This window comes from Solea solea, chromosome 15 (assembly GCF_958295425.1).
Source record: "Solea solea chromosome 15, fSolSol10.1, whole genome shotgun sequence".
Classification (NCBI taxonomy): Eukaryota; Metazoa; Chordata; class Actinopteri; order Pleuronectiformes; family Soleidae; genus Solea; species Solea solea.
The window spans coordinates 16,741,705-16,759,378 of NC_081148.1; the positions used below are offsets into that span (position 1 = coordinate 16,741,705).

Consider the following 17,674-nt stretch of genomic DNA (forward strand, 5'->3'; position numbering starts at 1 on the left):
GACAGCAAAGCAGGCTGAAGACGACACCCAGCTACCAGCGCCACAACAAGCGCGTCACATCCGCTAGAAAACAACATGTCCCAGCATTCTTCTCTCCATTCATGCTTTTTTAGATGTTTATCCTTTGGCCACTCAACTGGGAAGACTTGGAATCTATCCATCATCTTTTAACCTTGTTTTGAAAAGTGCTATGTAAATAGTTATGATTAATATTGCGTCCATTGAATCAGTAACACCTGGACGTGTAGATGTCTTGAAGATTTTTCATCTCTCATCCAAGAGGCTTCATCAGTTCTGAGGAAATCTTCAGAGTCATTAAGTCAGTGACAAATAATTCAATTATGTCCTGTAAGAATGAATCTTAGAAAGTCTGTGATATCTGTTGCTGTAACACGGATGATGGAAGTTGAAGTTCAAATGCAGTTGAGATATTGGATTAAAGTCAGGGTCTATAACTCTCACACTATCACATCATCAAAGCTGAACCCCCAAAGCACTGAAAATTGTTTTCTGTAATGGAACTAAAAATGTTGGCTGCACTTTCTCCATCACTGTCTCCCCTTCATCCTCTCTGGCTTGTTGTGAAGACTCAGGGTGCCTGCAGGTTGGTTACTGGCTGACTGGTAGCCAGCAAATCATTCAGTGTCGTCCAAATAAGAAGATCTTTATTACAATATTGCATGGGGTACAGACATCTGTATTTACTAACCCTTTCAGATGGCTGTATTTACTGATAGCTATAGGATAGGATTTTCAACAAATGAGATAAAAGAAGGCAATCCAAGCACTTTAGACATGTAAGGAACAAATTCAGGCCTTTATTATGAAAAAAATCCCACTCCCTAGGTCAGAGGTCTGCAACCTTGAGAATCAGAACAGCCATTTTTGACCCCTCTCCACCCAAATATAATTAAACTGGAGCCGCAAAATCTATTTAACTCATAAAATGAAGATGACATCATGTAATTAGTTTTATATATAGCTATATAGAGAGATAAGAAAGAACTGGAGTTTGTTGCATTCATGAAATTTAAGAACTACAAAAAGAAACCTGCTGGTTTACACTGGCATGTTTAGGCCTACTTTTGAAATAAACCACAGAGCGTTGTAGATCTATTTGAGACCTTCCATTATTTGTGACGTAGGCATAGGATGTGACACATATTTTTGTAGCTCAAATAGTAAAACCCTTTTTTCTCACCTTGATCTCTAAATAAGAGGGTTTTTTTAAAGTTATTTTCAGACAGGATAGAAAATAACTGAGGACTCAGGGTTAGTAACTAATACAAATGATGGTAAGCGACATGTCACTGTCTTCCAAGTCAACAACAGGGACCATTCGCCATCTTGTGGTTAAACACGCAATGACAAGAAGAGAGAACGAGAACGAGGTCTCACTCGTACCGTATTTCCAAGCACCACTGCGACCAAATCAAATGCACCGTAGTCCTCTGCAAATAAGGCTCAGCGTACCGCGTGCTTCAGAGAGATATTGACATATCTTCAAAATAACACAATTGAGTTAGTGTATGAAAGTCAGTGTTTGGCAGGCAGCGTATATATGTATCTGAGCACGGCTTTGTTTTGCTTGAGCGTGAGACACGTTCCTGTCATAGACGATCTAGGAAATTGACTTGGTGTCCTAGCAACCAGTAGCATTAGTTCTACCGGACGTTTTTCGTACCACCTGCTCCGCATCCCACAGGTTTTCTACTATTTCTACGTTTTAAAAAAATGTTACTTTCCGAACATTGTCTCCTCACAGGATATGAATATAGATCGCAGATCAAAGACAGTTAAAGTAGACCGCGGACGGATCAAAGGCGGCAAATGCACACATCCTATAGTTTAATTTAAAAAAAGCAACTGAGCAGCAGCGAGGAGCTAATGATGATAGAGAAGCTAAGTTTGACGTGTGGCAGCAGACTGCGGTCACTCTGTCTGCTCGCTTGTTGTCCCGCTTATTGTGGAATACCACTGCATGGAAAGGAAATACTGGTTTACAACAATCTAGACACAGAGCAGGTTTGTCTCTTATAATTCTCTTCTTGTTTACTTATTACTTCTTTTAATTTGTTTGGGTGAAATGTTGCACTATTAGTTGAGAGGGATCTGAGGATTTGTTTCTGTGGGTGTTTCTTGAGCAGGAGGCGTGCCGTGAGTGGGCTACAGACTGCAGCTGGATAGATAAATAGATGGATTAGTTTACTTATTGACTCTCTTCTGTAAAACTATTTGTTTTGTTTTGCATTTTAATAGGCGTACAATTATGTATATGTCATAATACAACATATATTAGATAGATAGGGAGGTGTAGGTAGGTGGAAAGGTTTATAAACTAAAAAAGTATAGGAAATGAAATACACAACCTATGAATTTTCATAACAAAACATACAGTAGAAAAATAAATTTTTCTTTCCTTCTTTACTCCAAAATGAGGGATAAAATATTAGAATGCATCACAAAATTATAAAACAGAAAATAAGAAGCATACACCACAGTTATATACAAAACTAAGGAGGGTGCATGAGCAGTGGTGTGCACAGGGGAAGGGCAGGGGCAAAAAAAAGATATTGCTCTTAAAGGAGTGCCTTTCTAATGGAGAAAAGTGATGCAGTGCTATAAGATGCCCTTGCAACTTTGTTTCCTATGGGTGTCCTTACAGTCAAAAAAGATGAAGTTCCCTACTGTCTCTACATGACAACAGTGTCCCAAAGAGTGTCCTTAGAGGAAATGACATGCAGTGCTGTGTAGAAAATATCCAACTGTGATAGAAAGTGATGCTGTGCTGTAAAGGATGTCCCTGTAAAGATATTTGTGTGAGAAAGTGGGAAATGCCCCTGCCCTTCCAAATGTCTCTGCATGCCACTGTGCATAAGTACAGGAATGTGTGTGTTAGGTGGAGAGGGTAGTCTGTTATGTATGATATGTAACACTTTACTTTCATCCAACAATGTAAGATAATTTATACTGAGTGTTTAAGGTGGGGAGAGATTGCAGTGCTGCATGTGTTTAACCAAACCCTTTTTGTTATCCACCTCTGTTAGTCAATAATAGCGGAGTCCAAGAGCCACAGGCAGCATTCATTAATTATAATATATGGCATATTTAATGGAGTCCAAATGTTTATCCACAGCCCCTGCCGCTAACTGGGCACCATGGCGAGATAGGCGCCATGACTTTTGGAAAAGGAGGCCGACCTGTTCTCCTGTGCTCTGCTTCTGCCGATTATATCATTGTTTGGGATATTGAACGCTGCCAGAAGAGAGTGAAGGATGGTGAGGAAAATGTTTGTGTCTCAAGGAGTTGCTCTTCTTTTATCTGTCAGCAGAATTATCAGTGGTATTTACATTCTTAATGCTAAACCGTTCAGGATTCCCTGGCTGTTGTATAATTAAAAGGCCTAAATCAACATTCTGCCATAATCCTTATTATAATCCCCTACTGGTTTAGATATTGAGCAATGAGTATGATTATTTTCCTGTGTGAAAATATGGACAAGTCTGCCCTCTAGTGAAATATTCACAGACATGTCTTATGTGTATACTTTTTTGCCGTAAAGTGCTTCTGCTTTGAATGTTTAAAATGCACTTGTTTGCAGGTAAAGTTGCAGCTGGAGTAGTTATCGGGACTTCACTGGGGGAAGTCGTTCATCTTTCATTCTGTTTCTCTGATGAACGAGTGGCCGCGTGTTCAGGAGCTTCTGTATACATTCTGAGTTCAAAGGTATAAGATGGTGCACACTTGTACAGTTTCTCTGGGTTAATGCAATACTGTATTTTAACGCTTGCAAGAATGACACTTACTTTTTTTTGTCAATGGCCTTTACATGTTACACTCTATTCTGTGTTTACATCAGAGACAGGAAGTTATTTCTACCTTAACTGGACATGTGGGACCTGTAGCATCTGCAGAGTTTTGTCCCTGGAATGAAAATATTCTCATCACCACATCGGAGGACCGCACTTTTAAGGTACAGATTATACACAACAAAGACCAAATATTAAATACACTGTAATTGAGTTTAATTAAAAATACTTTGCCTTTGTTTAGGTGTGGGATTTAACAACTGGAGCAGTTTGCTACCAATCTTTTGTGCTTTCAGGTATGCTATTGCACTTTTTTATGACGTATTTGAGATTAGAATTACAAGGTTTAATGGTTTAATATTTTGAAATTTGGATATGTACCCGAATAAGAGTGTGAAGGCATATCTTTGTTGTTTAGCCTCTCCACTACTCAACGCATTCTTCTTGGAGGAGACCAGGCACCTGATCACTGGTTCAGCTGATGGACAGGTTAGTGACAGTGCCTTGAGATAATGTATGTTGTGATTTGGTGATATACATATAATTCTTCTTAGGACACTGCATTGACTTCCCTTAATGTGGACATCTTAAACAAAGTTACAGTGAGTAACAAACGTGTATCTGTTGGATTTAGGTGTGGTGCTTTTCCCTTCAAGATGACCACAAGTGTCAACTGGTGACCAAAATGGACCTTGAAAAGATGGAGAAAAGACATCAAATGCACCAAGAGTCTGTGAGCCACCAAGCAGGTGATGTTACAAACTACAAACAATGACAGAGTGTAGTAAAGGTCATTTATAAAGAAAACTTCCTCTTTTCAGCTACTGAGAAATGTTGACACTCCTTTATGGATATTTGTTTTGTAGGGAGTGTGGAACAATCGACTGTGGGTGAAGTGGAGACTGCTAAACCAGTCCTCAGAATGGCTTTATGTAGCTCATTTACTGGCACAAATAATGAGCAGGAAAAGTAAGTTAACACTGAATATGAAATCTTACATACCTGATTTAAAACATTTTCTTACTGTGGAATCTTGATCTGTGCATGAAAAAGATTTTGTGAACTCAGTTACCGCAGGAGATTCCTACCTACAGCAAACATTCACCTTAAATTCTATGAAGCCATATAGCTAAGCCAACTTCTTATCCAGGTCCACACCAAAGTTGAATGGGTTGGTAATTCCTAGTACTCACTCCCCCCCACTAAAGGTTTGTGAAAATCTATTCAAATCCTGTTAACAAACAAAACAAAGCAACAAACAAACTTTGGATTTTATGGGCTAAGGAATATTAATGTTAATACAAGACATGACAGTGTCAGTGTCAGTGCAGTGATCACTCTAATGGCCTTACGATCGGTTCTTTATTTCCACAAGGCAAAGATTGTATGCGATTCAGGAAAATATGACAAAAGCGTATCAAACACAGATGTCATGAAAAAAAAACTCCAACAAAAGCTGCACATTTCTTCCATTAATGCCACAAACGCTCACAAAAAGGCTAGAAAAAAAAAAAACAGGAATTAAACGCTTCATTGTTATGGCTAATTGCTCCATGTGTCAGAGGAATTCACACATCACAGGAAACTTTGCAAGCTTGTGCATAAATAGTTTCAGGCTGTTAAAACACTCTCTGTTATGACAGCACCGATATAACTATGTGTATCTTGTGAACCGTTCCTTCCGTTTTGCTGTGAGCGCAGCAGTGTCTGTCACCATCCTACCCAGGGATGGGCAGTATTTCTGATACATGTATTTAAAATATGCAATTAAAATAGGGTGTATTGCTATGCCACTACATGGTGTCACTACATGGTGTCATTTTGTTTCATGCATTTGTACCTTAATGTCATTCACCACTGTGTGCTGCAACAGCAACACCACATACTCCACAATTCAGAGCAGTCCTGGCACATATTATTGCTACTATACTGGCTACTGTATTTCACAGTTTATGTTTATTTATGAGTTAGGTATTTAGTATTTTATTTCAAAATGCATTTTAATGTATTTTTGCCCATGCGCGACCCTACTTGTGTTTAAACTTGACTTTTGTTTAAAATCTAAATTCCTCAACTGAATGATCTCTGGTTGCAGCCACTGCTTAGGTGCATTATGGAATTAACATGAAGCAAAGATGATGCTTTTTGGCTTCTTAAACCATGCACAGATGTAGCCCTTTTTACTGTACACATTTATATTTAATTATTTGCAGATGCTTTTATACAAAGCGACTGGCAACTACACACCAAGTTTACAAATGTTCCGGTGTGTCATAATCATCAACAACGGGACACATTTTATCTAAACTCAGATTTTTGTGGCCCCCAATGGAAGAGTAAATAAAGATACCTTGGGAAGGAACAGTGTTAATGTTTCTACAAACAAACATTAATGTACATGAGGTCATGTTCGGCATGGAAATAATTGCAACACTATAATGTAAAACATGTATTTGAACATATTCATTATATTCTCCATGACCTCCGCATGTACAGTAGCTCACTGTAGAAACTGGATAAAAAACATCCACCGCACTCTGTGGTCGTAGTTTCCATCTTGCCTGGTGTACATAGTTTAGACTACATGAAGTCAAAGGAAACTTGAATAAAACCCCATTCTCCTTTGTTGCATATGCTTTGCAAATTGGTGACATTGTATTTCTCCATATGAAGGTGGAAAAAAAAGTCTTTAGGGGAAATCCTGTAACAGTGCTTTTCCATATGTTTCTGTGTGGGCCCCTGCAGGGACAGCAGCTGGTTATGTATTGGAAGCTCTGATGGTCTGTATGTGGTGGATCTGGCTTCTTCAGAGCTCGTAACAGCACTGCTTTTCAAAGGTAGGCTACAGGTCATGTGATCTCTCTGGTTACTACTGCACTGTTGTAAAACAATTTTGTATTTATTCAATATTGGCCGTCATCTACTCATAATTGGCTGAATGATTTCAGTTTGTTAAATGATAATCATGATATAAATCTTCCAGTTGCAAATGAACTATTTTTAAATAAAATAGTTTTACCATGTTGCTCCTCTGTTGACCAATAAAGTTATGTATCGCAAGAAAAACATTTATTTGGTTCGCAAATGAATCAACAGATGGCAGCATAAACAAAAGCTTCTCAATGATAGCATACACAGTGTACTGTACATTTATATATTGTAATTATAATGAATGACAGCACAAGTTCAATGTCAGTTCGTTGTTAAGTGCAGATATGAAGTGGAAATTGAATACAGCCAAATCAATGATGGATGTTTTTCCAGATTTCCCCAACCTGAGCGTCACAGTGGCTGGATCATGGTCAATCTCTCCAGGACTGGATAACTCTGTGAGTAATACTGATGACTACGTAGTATAAAACAGTCCAAACATAGTCAAAGTATTCACAGACTGCTGTCTTCTTTTAACAAAGAGCATTCCATGCGTCATTTACTACCATGGTTGCCTTGGTAACCCACAGGTGAGGGAAGTGTCTGTCTCCATTCATTTCTATGTGTGAGACACGGCCGGAGCATGCCGTTTTTATCCAAGCAATGTCAACGTAGGCACGGCTCACACTGGTGCCCTTTGTAAGTCACCTGCCAAGTTTGAAGCCTGTCAAGTGAACCGTTGGACAGTACAATGCTATTAAGAGACGGACATGCAGGCAGACGTTTCCTTGAATAAACAGTGAGATATCTTGATAAATAAAAGGAAGATTCTGTACTGATTTGGATTATTTCATTCATTTTCTACTGCTCCATCCTCCATTTTCACTCTCACACCTGTATTGCAATACTTGATGAAGATCGTGCATGTTTATCATTCTTATAGTGAATCTTGTCAGCTTATGATAAAAGTAAATCCAAAATAACCACTGAAATTATGCTTTATTTACTAACTGGATCTGTGGAGGTTTTCATTGTGTTTCCTGTATTAATTTTGACTGTCTTAAGGAGCTCCTGTGCTTATTAATCTTTGGTACTTTTATAATGCTACAGTTAATGTTTTATATTCCTCACAATCCACTTAAAGACATTTTTACAAGTTTTGACTGTGGATTGCATCCTGAAGAGAAATTATTTCTTTTCCCCCCCTTTCTTGCACAGTGGAGTAATAACGTGTTATAGTGCATTGTAAAAGCATAACACTGACTTATTGTCGTCCTTATTCTTACATTTATGTTTAAAACTAATGTGAATACTAACTGATACAATTGTTTTAATGTTTTTACATGAATCAACTGTTGAATTCCTTGCCTCACAGATGGTGTTTGTAGTCTCCTCTTTGTTTGATCAAACTGTGGCGCTGCTGGAGTTGGATCTTTGTGACCTCGGGAGGAGTTGGGCTTGTGGAGAAGGCTTTTCAGTGTTCCCCAGGTAAACCTGAAGAAACCCGATGAATATCTAGTGATGGTAAAGTGATAACGTAACAGCTGAGCTCCATTAGTAAAACGTCAGCGTATCCTTGGGCTTCGTCTTGTTTGTAAAGTAGGATAAATATGAAAACCAGGTTTTTCTGTTTAATGGCTCCCTCCTAAATAATAATTTGTTGTTCCTTTATTTGCTTGTTTGGTGGCAGTTGTCCACATATAATGAGCCCGTCTACAAAACACACAAGTCAGAGAAAACAACTGTTTCTATTCAGTTCACATAATCATTTGTTTCCTGTCTGGAACTGCTGTGTTCACTGAATGACTTCACTCCAAGAACATTTTTTAACATGTCAAAGCTTTTAAATCCAGATGACTTTTAATAAAGTTGTCTGCACTGAATGTTCTCCTAAGACCAACAATTAATACGTACTCTCACAATAACATTGTTATATAAATGCCAAAAGATTGTATTACCTTTTTTTTTTCTGCAAAAATCCAGCAGCATCAATAAGTTGTTATAATTTAATCAATGTGTGTTTCTACTGAAACATGTTTGTATGAGCCGTATTATTATCCCGTTAGCTGGTTTTTCCTTCTCTTTTTGCAAAAACAGTGCAGACTTTAGTTACCTTCACACAGAAAGTGGTCACCTAAACTCAACAGCAATAGGACATAGGACAGGAGATGATAGGCGATTTGGCCCGTGTTGGAGTCGGTCTCTGTGACCTTTCCATATTAACGAGGCCTCTTGCCATCTGAATTTTCATGAGTCATCATTATCACGGTACCGAGAATTAGAGAGGCTAATAATCCATAACTGTGGAAAATGCTGTGCTCCTTCATTTCCAGTAACTCTCTCTTTTTCACCCCTCCCTTGTTTTCAGTTCCCCTCCACTGCTTGAATCTCCCCTGAATGCTCAGTTAAAGAAAAAGGAACCCAATCTACTGAAAAAGAAAGGTCAGCAACCCTGTTGTAGTCTCAGCGTTCACTGCACATTAAAATAAAAAGGGGAGCAACTGCCGTTTGATGACTCAGGGTTTTTCAAAATAATGACCCACTTTGTAGTTCACTCTATGAATGGCTCATTGTCTGTTTTTCTGAGCCACAGATGATTATTTTAATTCATACTTCTTGTAGGTTTATTTAAACTGTCTTCAGACTTTTAAATCCTCAATGTTGAAAAGGGCATTGCTTTGGTTTTTATTTTCCACATACAGTATACTGTACATGTAGGCAGGTACTTGACAATATAAGAGAACAATACATTTAGACTGATAAAATTCCAGTCGCACAGCTGCTTCATGCAGCGGTGGATTGCTACGTAATGTGAGCCTGTTTATGGTCTTTGGAGTGTTATTAGGATTTGGCAGCTTAAACCTCTTCTGCCGGAGACAGAAATTATACAGAGGTTTGTTCTTACAGAGAGTGAGTTCTGAGAAAGGCAGTATTAGCTGGTCTCCCCACAGCCGGAGTGAAGGGAGCTGTCAGTGACTCAATATGTAGGAGTTCTTCACGGGAGTCTAGAAGTGCTGCATGACTGAAATGTCGGAATACCGCAAACATTTACAGACTACTGCAGCCCACTATGCTGCCATCACATATCTTTGTATTCTCAGAGGTATCTGCAGAAGTGAATTCAAATCACGCCATAAACCTCGGAGACTCCTGGAAAGGAAAATGTTCTTCCATTGCGAGTCTGGCACCAGTCTGAAGGAGTTTTGTGAAAAGAATTGTGATAGCTGATTAGAAAGGCTATGTGTTGTCATGTCACACAGTGTTACACATAGTCATGAGGTGGACTGTGACTGCTGGCTTTTCAGAATGGTGATAATCAGGTGCCATTACTTTTCCCAGGTGTCACCACTCTGAAGACAAATGTCTTGTAGCCTGGATTTAGTTTGGGATATTAGGGATCACCAAAACAGGAATCAGCTGTGAAAGGCCTTGATTTTTATTTTTATTTTGATTCATTTTCCATTGGCAGGCTAATCAAATCATTAACGGCACTAAACATAAAAATAAAGATGAAAAATGTATGTGTTTGTCTCTGTCAGGGGGATTATGCAACTAAGATTGGCATAATTTGATCTTAAAGGTCACCAATGGCTAAAAGAATGGACTGATTTCTAAAGGAAAAACACATGAATTTAGATATGTACATATGTGTTATCTACACTATCGTCTGAATGACTTCTGCATATCGTCAGCCTACTTTTATATGAATCTATGCTTTTTTTATATGTGACACTGAGTGACACTGGAAAAACAGTAAGACTCAGGCAAGTGTTGACAGGTTGACTAGTCCAATGTAAAGTCTGCATATGAAGCCGTAATGAATATGTGAGAATATCTGAGTTCATCATGCCATCACAGTGCCAAAAAAAAAACACCCAGCTAAAAATAAAGAGCCCAAGTTTGGTGGGTGGTGATTGCCAATGTTGCCAGTTTATGTTTTCCATGACATGCATGGGCTAAATCATAATAACTAAACTCACTGGGTTTGTACTGCAGATGATGGTGTTAGATATTGTTGGAACAGTGGGGTGGAGGCTAGGGAGAGCCCCATTCAACAGATTATCTGCAAATAACAGTTGTGTCTGTGTAAGTTTGTTAAAAACTGTGGTGCCGATAGTTGTTTCTTATCATGGCTCCTCACAGAGTCTTTCCATCTCTTCTTTATTTCATTATTGTTACAGCATTTTAACAAAGTTGTTGCATTAGAAGGACAGAGGAGGAAGGAGGTAGTCAAGTCATTGTGTTCTACTTTTCCGTTTTGACACCATTGTGACATTGGGCCAAGATTTCGTGCTACACAAAATATACATGTAGGAAGTTGCACCAAATTTCATCAAACTTAGTGGAAACATGTCACACAGCCAAAAACAAACAAGTCTGTTAGGACCATGACCTCAACTCAACAGGAAGTCAATCACTTGAATTTAGCCACCATTTTGCCACAAAACAGGAAGTGGCCTGTAACTTTGCTGTATATTGACAAAGCTGCTCGAAACTTCACACGTGAGATAAGAGACCCGGCCAGAAAATCATCAACACGTGGAAACTAAGTCAAGGGCATAGAGCCACCTGCTGGCAGCACGTCAGGGCCCACACAATTTAATATAATTTTATTTTCTTTACATAATTTTGGACAAATGATTCACATGACCAGAAATTTCATCTTACTTTTTTTAGATAACTTTGAACTTCTTCTCTTACTCCTTTTTCCTCCAGTGTTCCCTGCTTTTCCCAGTTCAGTAAGTCGCTCTGGTTACAGTCAAAACAGTCATATACAGTAAATATACCTGCTGTGGCTTATACATTTTTAGAAGCCAGGATTATGAGGTATTTTTCTTGATCCACGTTCTAACACACACAGTTTTGCTTTCCCCACCTCTCTGATTTAGAGCAAGGTGGTTTATTCTAGCATAAACCTCTGAGACTTTTTTTTATCTAATGCAGACTATTAAAACTGTAATTTAAGAATCATGGTCATCTCTTAAAAACACATCATTTTAAAAAAGGGTCGGATATTTTATGGGATGGCATCTCACACAGCCAAATAATAGTCCTACAGGCACAGACCAAAACACAGCAGGATGGTATGTTGCTGCTCTTCACTCAGTGACTGCAGCCATTTGTTCCGTGTTTAGCTGTTCAGAAGCTTAGTGCCCTCATTTATTTTACTTAATTAAATGGGCCATAATGGCGACGACAGCTTTAGGTGTTTAAAGGAGAGATGACTCAACTCGACTCGTCTGAAACACTCACTTTGATTCAAACAGCATCACATGTAAAGTCAGCACAGATTACAGGTTTTTACTACTCCATAAAACTAAATGCTCATTATATACCAGCAGGATAGCCAATAGGGCTATTAAGTGATTCTATTGTCAGGTAATTCGTTTTTTTTGGCCTAAAATGCTTACTGTAGTCGTGTGCATATAATCCGTTCTCCATCAAACGTTGCTTTCACCACCCAACACGCAAAGCAATGGAAGAACACACAAGCAACCAGTTGCACGGGCTGTTTCAGTCTCATGTGATGAGATACAGTCCAATTGATGCCGTGCAGTACTGCTTTGACCACAGCTAAATCTCAATTCAACAAAATCCAAACATTTGCTATACGAACAATGATACAATGGAGGCTTATAATAATGAAGAAAACAAGAATACTGCATTGACAGACTCAACACAGCATGAACAGTATAAACACTACGTTCACTTGAACAGATAAAGAAACAAAATGTAACTGGAGAAGCTCAACTTTTATTCAAAATCCAAGGGAAACGGAGAAACCTAACTTTTCAGAGGTTGTCAAGCCTAAGGAAGGAAAATGAAATTCAAGCCAACGCTGGAGAACATTGGTTATTGGCGTTGCTCATCAAAGATGAAAAGCACTCCCAGATAAGAGTGGATTGAAAAGAGATCCAGCTGTGTTTCGTATTGGTGTTGACGGCTTGGATTCCTTTGCATTATATGTCATTATTGAGTTGGCGCCATGCCGGCCGTGAGTTAGTATTTGGTCCATTTAGAGTCAGATGAACCTGGTTAGCTGTTTTCATATGTTGTTTTTGTTTTGTAGTGCTATCAACCAAAGCCTTGCTTGTGGTAACTATTATCACGTTTATACATGATACCTGCCATTCTGACATTTACACAGTTATCTAAGAATCTATGGGATAATGAATAGCAAATGTACTGATAGTGAATAGATAGGAGAACGTCACTCAGTTTGTGGCTGATGCACTGAATCCTTACAGCACAGATCGGACACTCAGTGCTATTTTAAGGAAGCCCACCACAGTATCATGAGTTGAGGTTTTTTCCCCCCTCCTAATTATTAAAAGTTGTGCACAGAGTTTATCCTTAGAAAATGTGACTCATATTGCATAACTGCTCCACAGATTTGTAACCATGATTCATTGTACTATATTTTATCTTTGTTTGTCATTATTCTTGTGTAACTTGCGGTTGTCTGTCTACAAAGGAGGAATGAAGGAGCAGCCTCTGGTTTTCCACTCAAAAGTGAAGTCATCTGGATACACCAGTGCCCCACGGTACGTTAGAGAAACTTGTTGCTTCATAGACAATCAAATTACCATTTATTGCAATGGTTAAAGTTGAAAGGAAGAAATGAACTCACTTTTTCCTTATTTATTAATCTTGAATTGGTGGAGCGTTGCCCTTTATCATCTGTCACCCTGTAGTTACTGTGAAACACATGAAACATATCTACAAACTGATCTTAATCAGTGTGAGGGCACTTGGCACTCATTCGGAAACTTTGATTATGTCCCTTTTGGGATTTTCTTTTCAGTCCAAGAGAATTTCCAGTACTGTGACTCTGGCTGTAATGCAGCCATCTCTGTCAACATCATAAACAACTCCCATCAGCCCTTTACGGCTATTTCAGCAACAACTGAGCAGCAGGTTTTAAACAGGGTCTATTAAACTTTAACTTCAACAGCCAATTCAGATTTTTAAAGAATTCTAGGGACACCCCTTGTGACACTAGTCTATTAACTATTCAGATTTATTCAGAGATCTTTGTTCTCCTCCCTGGAGGAAACTTGGTTTGTTGTGGATGATAGGAATAACCACAATCACAACATACAAGAAAAAAAGACATAGGGACACATCACACAGTTGAAAGACAGCCAAATAAAGGACGTTTAGTTTCTTCACATGTTAAAAACGTATTGGAATGGAAACATTAAAGTGTCTAATTCTAATGGAGTCTTGAAAACCTTGCATGGACCCCTGTGAAGTCTGTAGAAACCTAAATCACCAAAAACTGACCAGTTTGCAGCTTGGCTAGATTCATCGCACAACAATCCAAAAAACACAGCACAAAATAAGGCTGGATTCATCAAATAAACTGACATGCACACAAAGTTTAACCAGATTTTTGTCTCTCCTTTCAGGAAGATTTTGTTCTCACCTAAAACAAACAACCAGAGGAAACCGTCCTCTAAAAAGGCTGAGACAAATATGTAAGCTGCCTCAATGTTTTTTGTTTTTTTTCAGAAGTCTTATTTGTTTTCTCTAAATGCCTAATGTTTTTGTCACTCAGGGGTTCTCTTCTCAGAGAGTATCCAGCAGACAGTGCTGCACCCACTGCTCCACACACTCATCTCAGCATTTCAGACAAACCAGTGTACTGCCTTCAGTATTCAGGTGAGACAACGCAGATGCTGCAACATTTATCACCATATGCACATCATAATATAATGATATATCCATTTACTGTATGTAAGCTCATTATTGTGCTCAGAGTACAATACAAATCAGAGGTGAGTGCAAATAACAATGACTCAATATTCACACTAATAACTCTCAGTTAAAGTGGTAATAAAAAGACGTGTGAGTGCACAGGACAGACAAGAGTTTATTTAAGGAGTTTGAGGATCTAAGTCGGTTTTAAAGTGCAAATGGAGATGGAGTTTATTTTCTCAAGTGTGACGCAGGTGGCCTGATGGACATTTTTACTGGATTTACTGTAAATGTCATTGCAACTGCCACTATTCTGTTAGGCCTTTGTTACACCAGAACCATTAGAGATAAACAGTATGTGAACCATCAGGTAACAGGGGATTATAAGATCATCTTCTGCGATTGCACAATATGGAGGCATATACGTGAATTGCAAAACAATATATATAGTGCTTAAAGTAGTATTTTATCAGCAGTGGCCATCTTCTAATAGAAGTGTGACAAAAGGCAAACTCTTCAAATATCATTTTCAATTAATGAATAATGTTCTTGTATGATTTTTACCCCTCAAATACATCAGCTTTTGACAGAAATGTTTCAATATTAACCAATAAATTTCCGTTTCTATGTTTCCCCCAGGTGATGGAAAACAAATCCTGTGTGGTCTTGGTGACAGCACCGTGGTTTTGTACAAGTCCTCCCTCACTGGCAATCCAGCTGTCTACACAGGTGCATGAAGTGAACACGAGTGTCCATCCATACCTTAACAACGCCTGGGTATATGTATATAGTATATGCTCAGAGACACCTTAGTGATTTTAAATGTTTAGTAGCAAACACTGCGGGTCAAACATCTGTCAGACACTTGGTGAACTGAGTGCTGTGGATATATAGTCTCCACTAGGGGGTAGCAGAGCTAAGAAGACAGCTGTTGAACTGACCGCTGGGTCACAACGAGCCTCTCCTCCTCCTCCTCTTCCTCCTCCTCCTCCTCCTCACATCGTCTGACTCACTGAGCAGCACCATAAAAGTAAATGTTGTGGTCACACACTGTATCTCCAGCTTAATTTGTAACCTCTGTTTGTTCATGCAGGCCATGACAAGTCAGTGAGCAGCGTCAGCTGGAGCCTCAACAGACAGTGGTGGTTAAGTGCGTCAGAAGACCAGTCCCTACGAATATGGGCCAATGGCAGCTCAGACCCTGCCATTATCATGGTAAACACATTCTCTCACTCAAACGTGTGAAGGTATATTGTGTTTTTTTTTATTGTCCTTTTTTTTATGGCTTGTGTTTAGTCTCTGTCAGCCTGGTCTTAGACAACATGTGTCAAACTCAAGGCCTGCGGGCCATATACGACTCGCCATACAATTATATTTGGCCCACGAGATAATATGTTAAGTCTTTGTTTCCATTGACAAACTTATTAGTGCCACGGATCAAGTTACCCAGCCTGTGAAAGAAATAGACAAATTAAATGTGGACTTTGAAAACACAAAACTGGAACCAGAGATGGGCTATAAGTGGACTCAGCCCCTTGTTTGTATTTTGCTCCATCTCTTTTGGCTTTATAATTCTAGTAGAAATCAGCAAATTGTTGGCTAAGATACATTTGACTACAGGCCTGTATGTGCTGTTCTACTGAAATACAGCAGGCGGAAATCAGGAAATTGCATTACAACACTGCTGATTTCAATGAAAAATCATTCGTAAATGATTAACCGCACAATATTACATTTGTCGTTTGCAAATATTTTTTTTTTAGTTTAAATTTCCATTCTTATTGATCTGGTATTGCATCGTATTTGATCTTTGATGTTATTTGACCTCATCTGGTTCTCACCTTGGACACAATTTTTACAAGTCCTGGAGGACAGTCTCAGTGTTTGTCCCCATCTGTAATTGAGTTTGACACCCCTGTCGTAGACTTACCACGTCCTCATCCTAACCACAAAAAGCAGTGAAATGAGGACCAGCCAGAGTGACCTCATGTCTCAAAAATGTCCTCCCTCTGAATATCTATTCATATTGTGTCAGAAGTAAAACAAAATAACTACAGACACATGCCTCTTGCGCTTGTCTTCAAAGACAGATGGGACTGCTGGAAGCTTTTTTTTTTTTTTCTGTAATTGCAGTTTTGTAAAGGAGACAACAATAACATACTTGAATGTCAGTAAAATAGCACTTGCTACTGTAGCTACAGTGTTTTGTTCCATTTTCTCATTTGTAAGAAGTATAAAAATGCTCAGCTTTGTCTGCGGCACAGGTAAATACTGCAGGTAAGCGATATAAACTTTGAACGGTGCACGGCTGTAGAAGTATGTCTGTGCAATGTTCGAAATGTATCTTTGACAGTTTGATATAAAACTTGCTCAATTCTCTTTTTCCTTTCGGAGTAGAAAAGCTTTTTTTGGAATTAAAAACAGGAAAGCCAAATTGATAGAGGTGATAAATGATGTGTTTCTTGGCTCAGGGACTTTGTCATTCAAAGCATCTGTGGACTCATCGTATCCAGAACTCTGATCGTATGCAGACCCCTGCTATTTCACCGGGTATCACATTTAATAGGACAGTCGGAAATGTATCTACTTTCCACAGGCCCTATGTCGAGTGAAAACAAAGGTATCGACTCAAAGTCTGACACTAACCATCCTCTACTCCTCTCACTCTGATTGTTTTGAACTTGGCTGGGTCTGCAGCATTTGACTGATTGGTCTTCTTGTGAAACAGCCTGGCAAACAGTCTTTTCAGGGACAAGTTTCTTGCTGGGTTGAGCCAGAGTTATTTGTAATTTTTGGCTCCAGAAAGAAATAATTGAACCACATAATATTCTCTAATATTATTTGTCAGTGGAATTCTTTAACATATCAGATAGTTTCTAGGTTTCTGCAACAGGAAAGAGACAATATTGAGGAGTTTTGATCATTTTTATGAATTGGTGAGCTCATATTCAAGAGTTTTGTAGCTATTTTTAATTGTTTTCTGAAATCATTACAGAATACAGGGTACATTTTTAAGTTTTTTTTTTTTAAAGCTTCTGCACCTGCATGATATTATAATATTAGAAGATTAGCTTAATTATTATCTGTGTTCTCTCTTGTAGGGCGACGGCTTGTTCTCCAAACCCATAAGAGGTGCTCAATTTTACTACCTTGACAAATTTCTCCTTTTTGCCTCTGGACCTTCTCTGTACTTGTACCTGTATAATGTGGACACCACACAAGATGACATTAAGAGGTAATTACAAATGAGGTATATGTATACGTATGCATGGGAACCACTAGAAATGAAATCA

At 38.7% G+C, this 17,674-nt stretch overlaps 1 protein-coding gene across 2 annotated transcripts in view; it reads left to right on the top strand.

Moving 5' to 3' along the window:
- The first annotated feature begins 89 nt into the window (after positions 1 to 89).
- wdr27 (WD repeat domain 27) overlaps positions 90 to 17,674 on the top strand; it is a 33,247-nt gene continuing 15,662 nt past the window's right edge. Inside the window, exons 1-18 of one of the 2 annotated variants that reach the window (XM_058651161.1) lie at positions 90 to 319; positions 3,137 to 3,278; positions 3,602 to 3,726; positions 3,860 to 3,973; positions 4,054 to 4,105; positions 4,228 to 4,298; positions 4,444 to 4,558; positions 4,676 to 4,778; positions 6,555 to 6,646; positions 7,074 to 7,138; positions 8,056 to 8,168; positions 9,049 to 9,122; positions 13,156 to 13,225; positions 14,093 to 14,161; positions 14,242 to 14,345; positions 15,021 to 15,110; positions 15,475 to 15,596; positions 17,483 to 17,616. In XM_058651161.1, the coding sequence (XP_058507144.1) occupies positions 3,176 to 3,278; positions 3,602 to 3,726; positions 3,860 to 3,973; positions 4,054 to 4,105; positions 4,228 to 4,298; positions 4,444 to 4,558; positions 4,676 to 4,778; positions 6,555 to 6,646; positions 7,074 to 7,138; positions 8,056 to 8,168; positions 9,049 to 9,122; positions 13,156 to 13,225; positions 14,093 to 14,161; positions 14,242 to 14,345; positions 15,021 to 15,110; positions 15,475 to 15,596; positions 17,483 to 17,616 (1,616 nt within the window). In that variant the 5' untranslated portion in view covers positions 90 to 319; positions 3,137 to 3,175. Of the gene's footprint in view, positions 320 to 1,839; positions 2,026 to 3,136; positions 3,279 to 3,601; positions 3,727 to 3,859; positions 3,974 to 4,053; positions 4,106 to 4,227; positions 4,299 to 4,443; positions 4,559 to 4,675; positions 4,779 to 6,554; positions 6,647 to 7,073; positions 7,139 to 8,055; positions 8,169 to 9,048; positions 9,123 to 13,155; positions 13,226 to 14,092; positions 14,162 to 14,241; positions 14,346 to 15,020; positions 15,111 to 15,474; positions 15,597 to 17,482; positions 17,617 to 17,674 lie in introns of those variants that run through there. The other variant, XM_058651160.1, reaches the window with a different exon arrangement.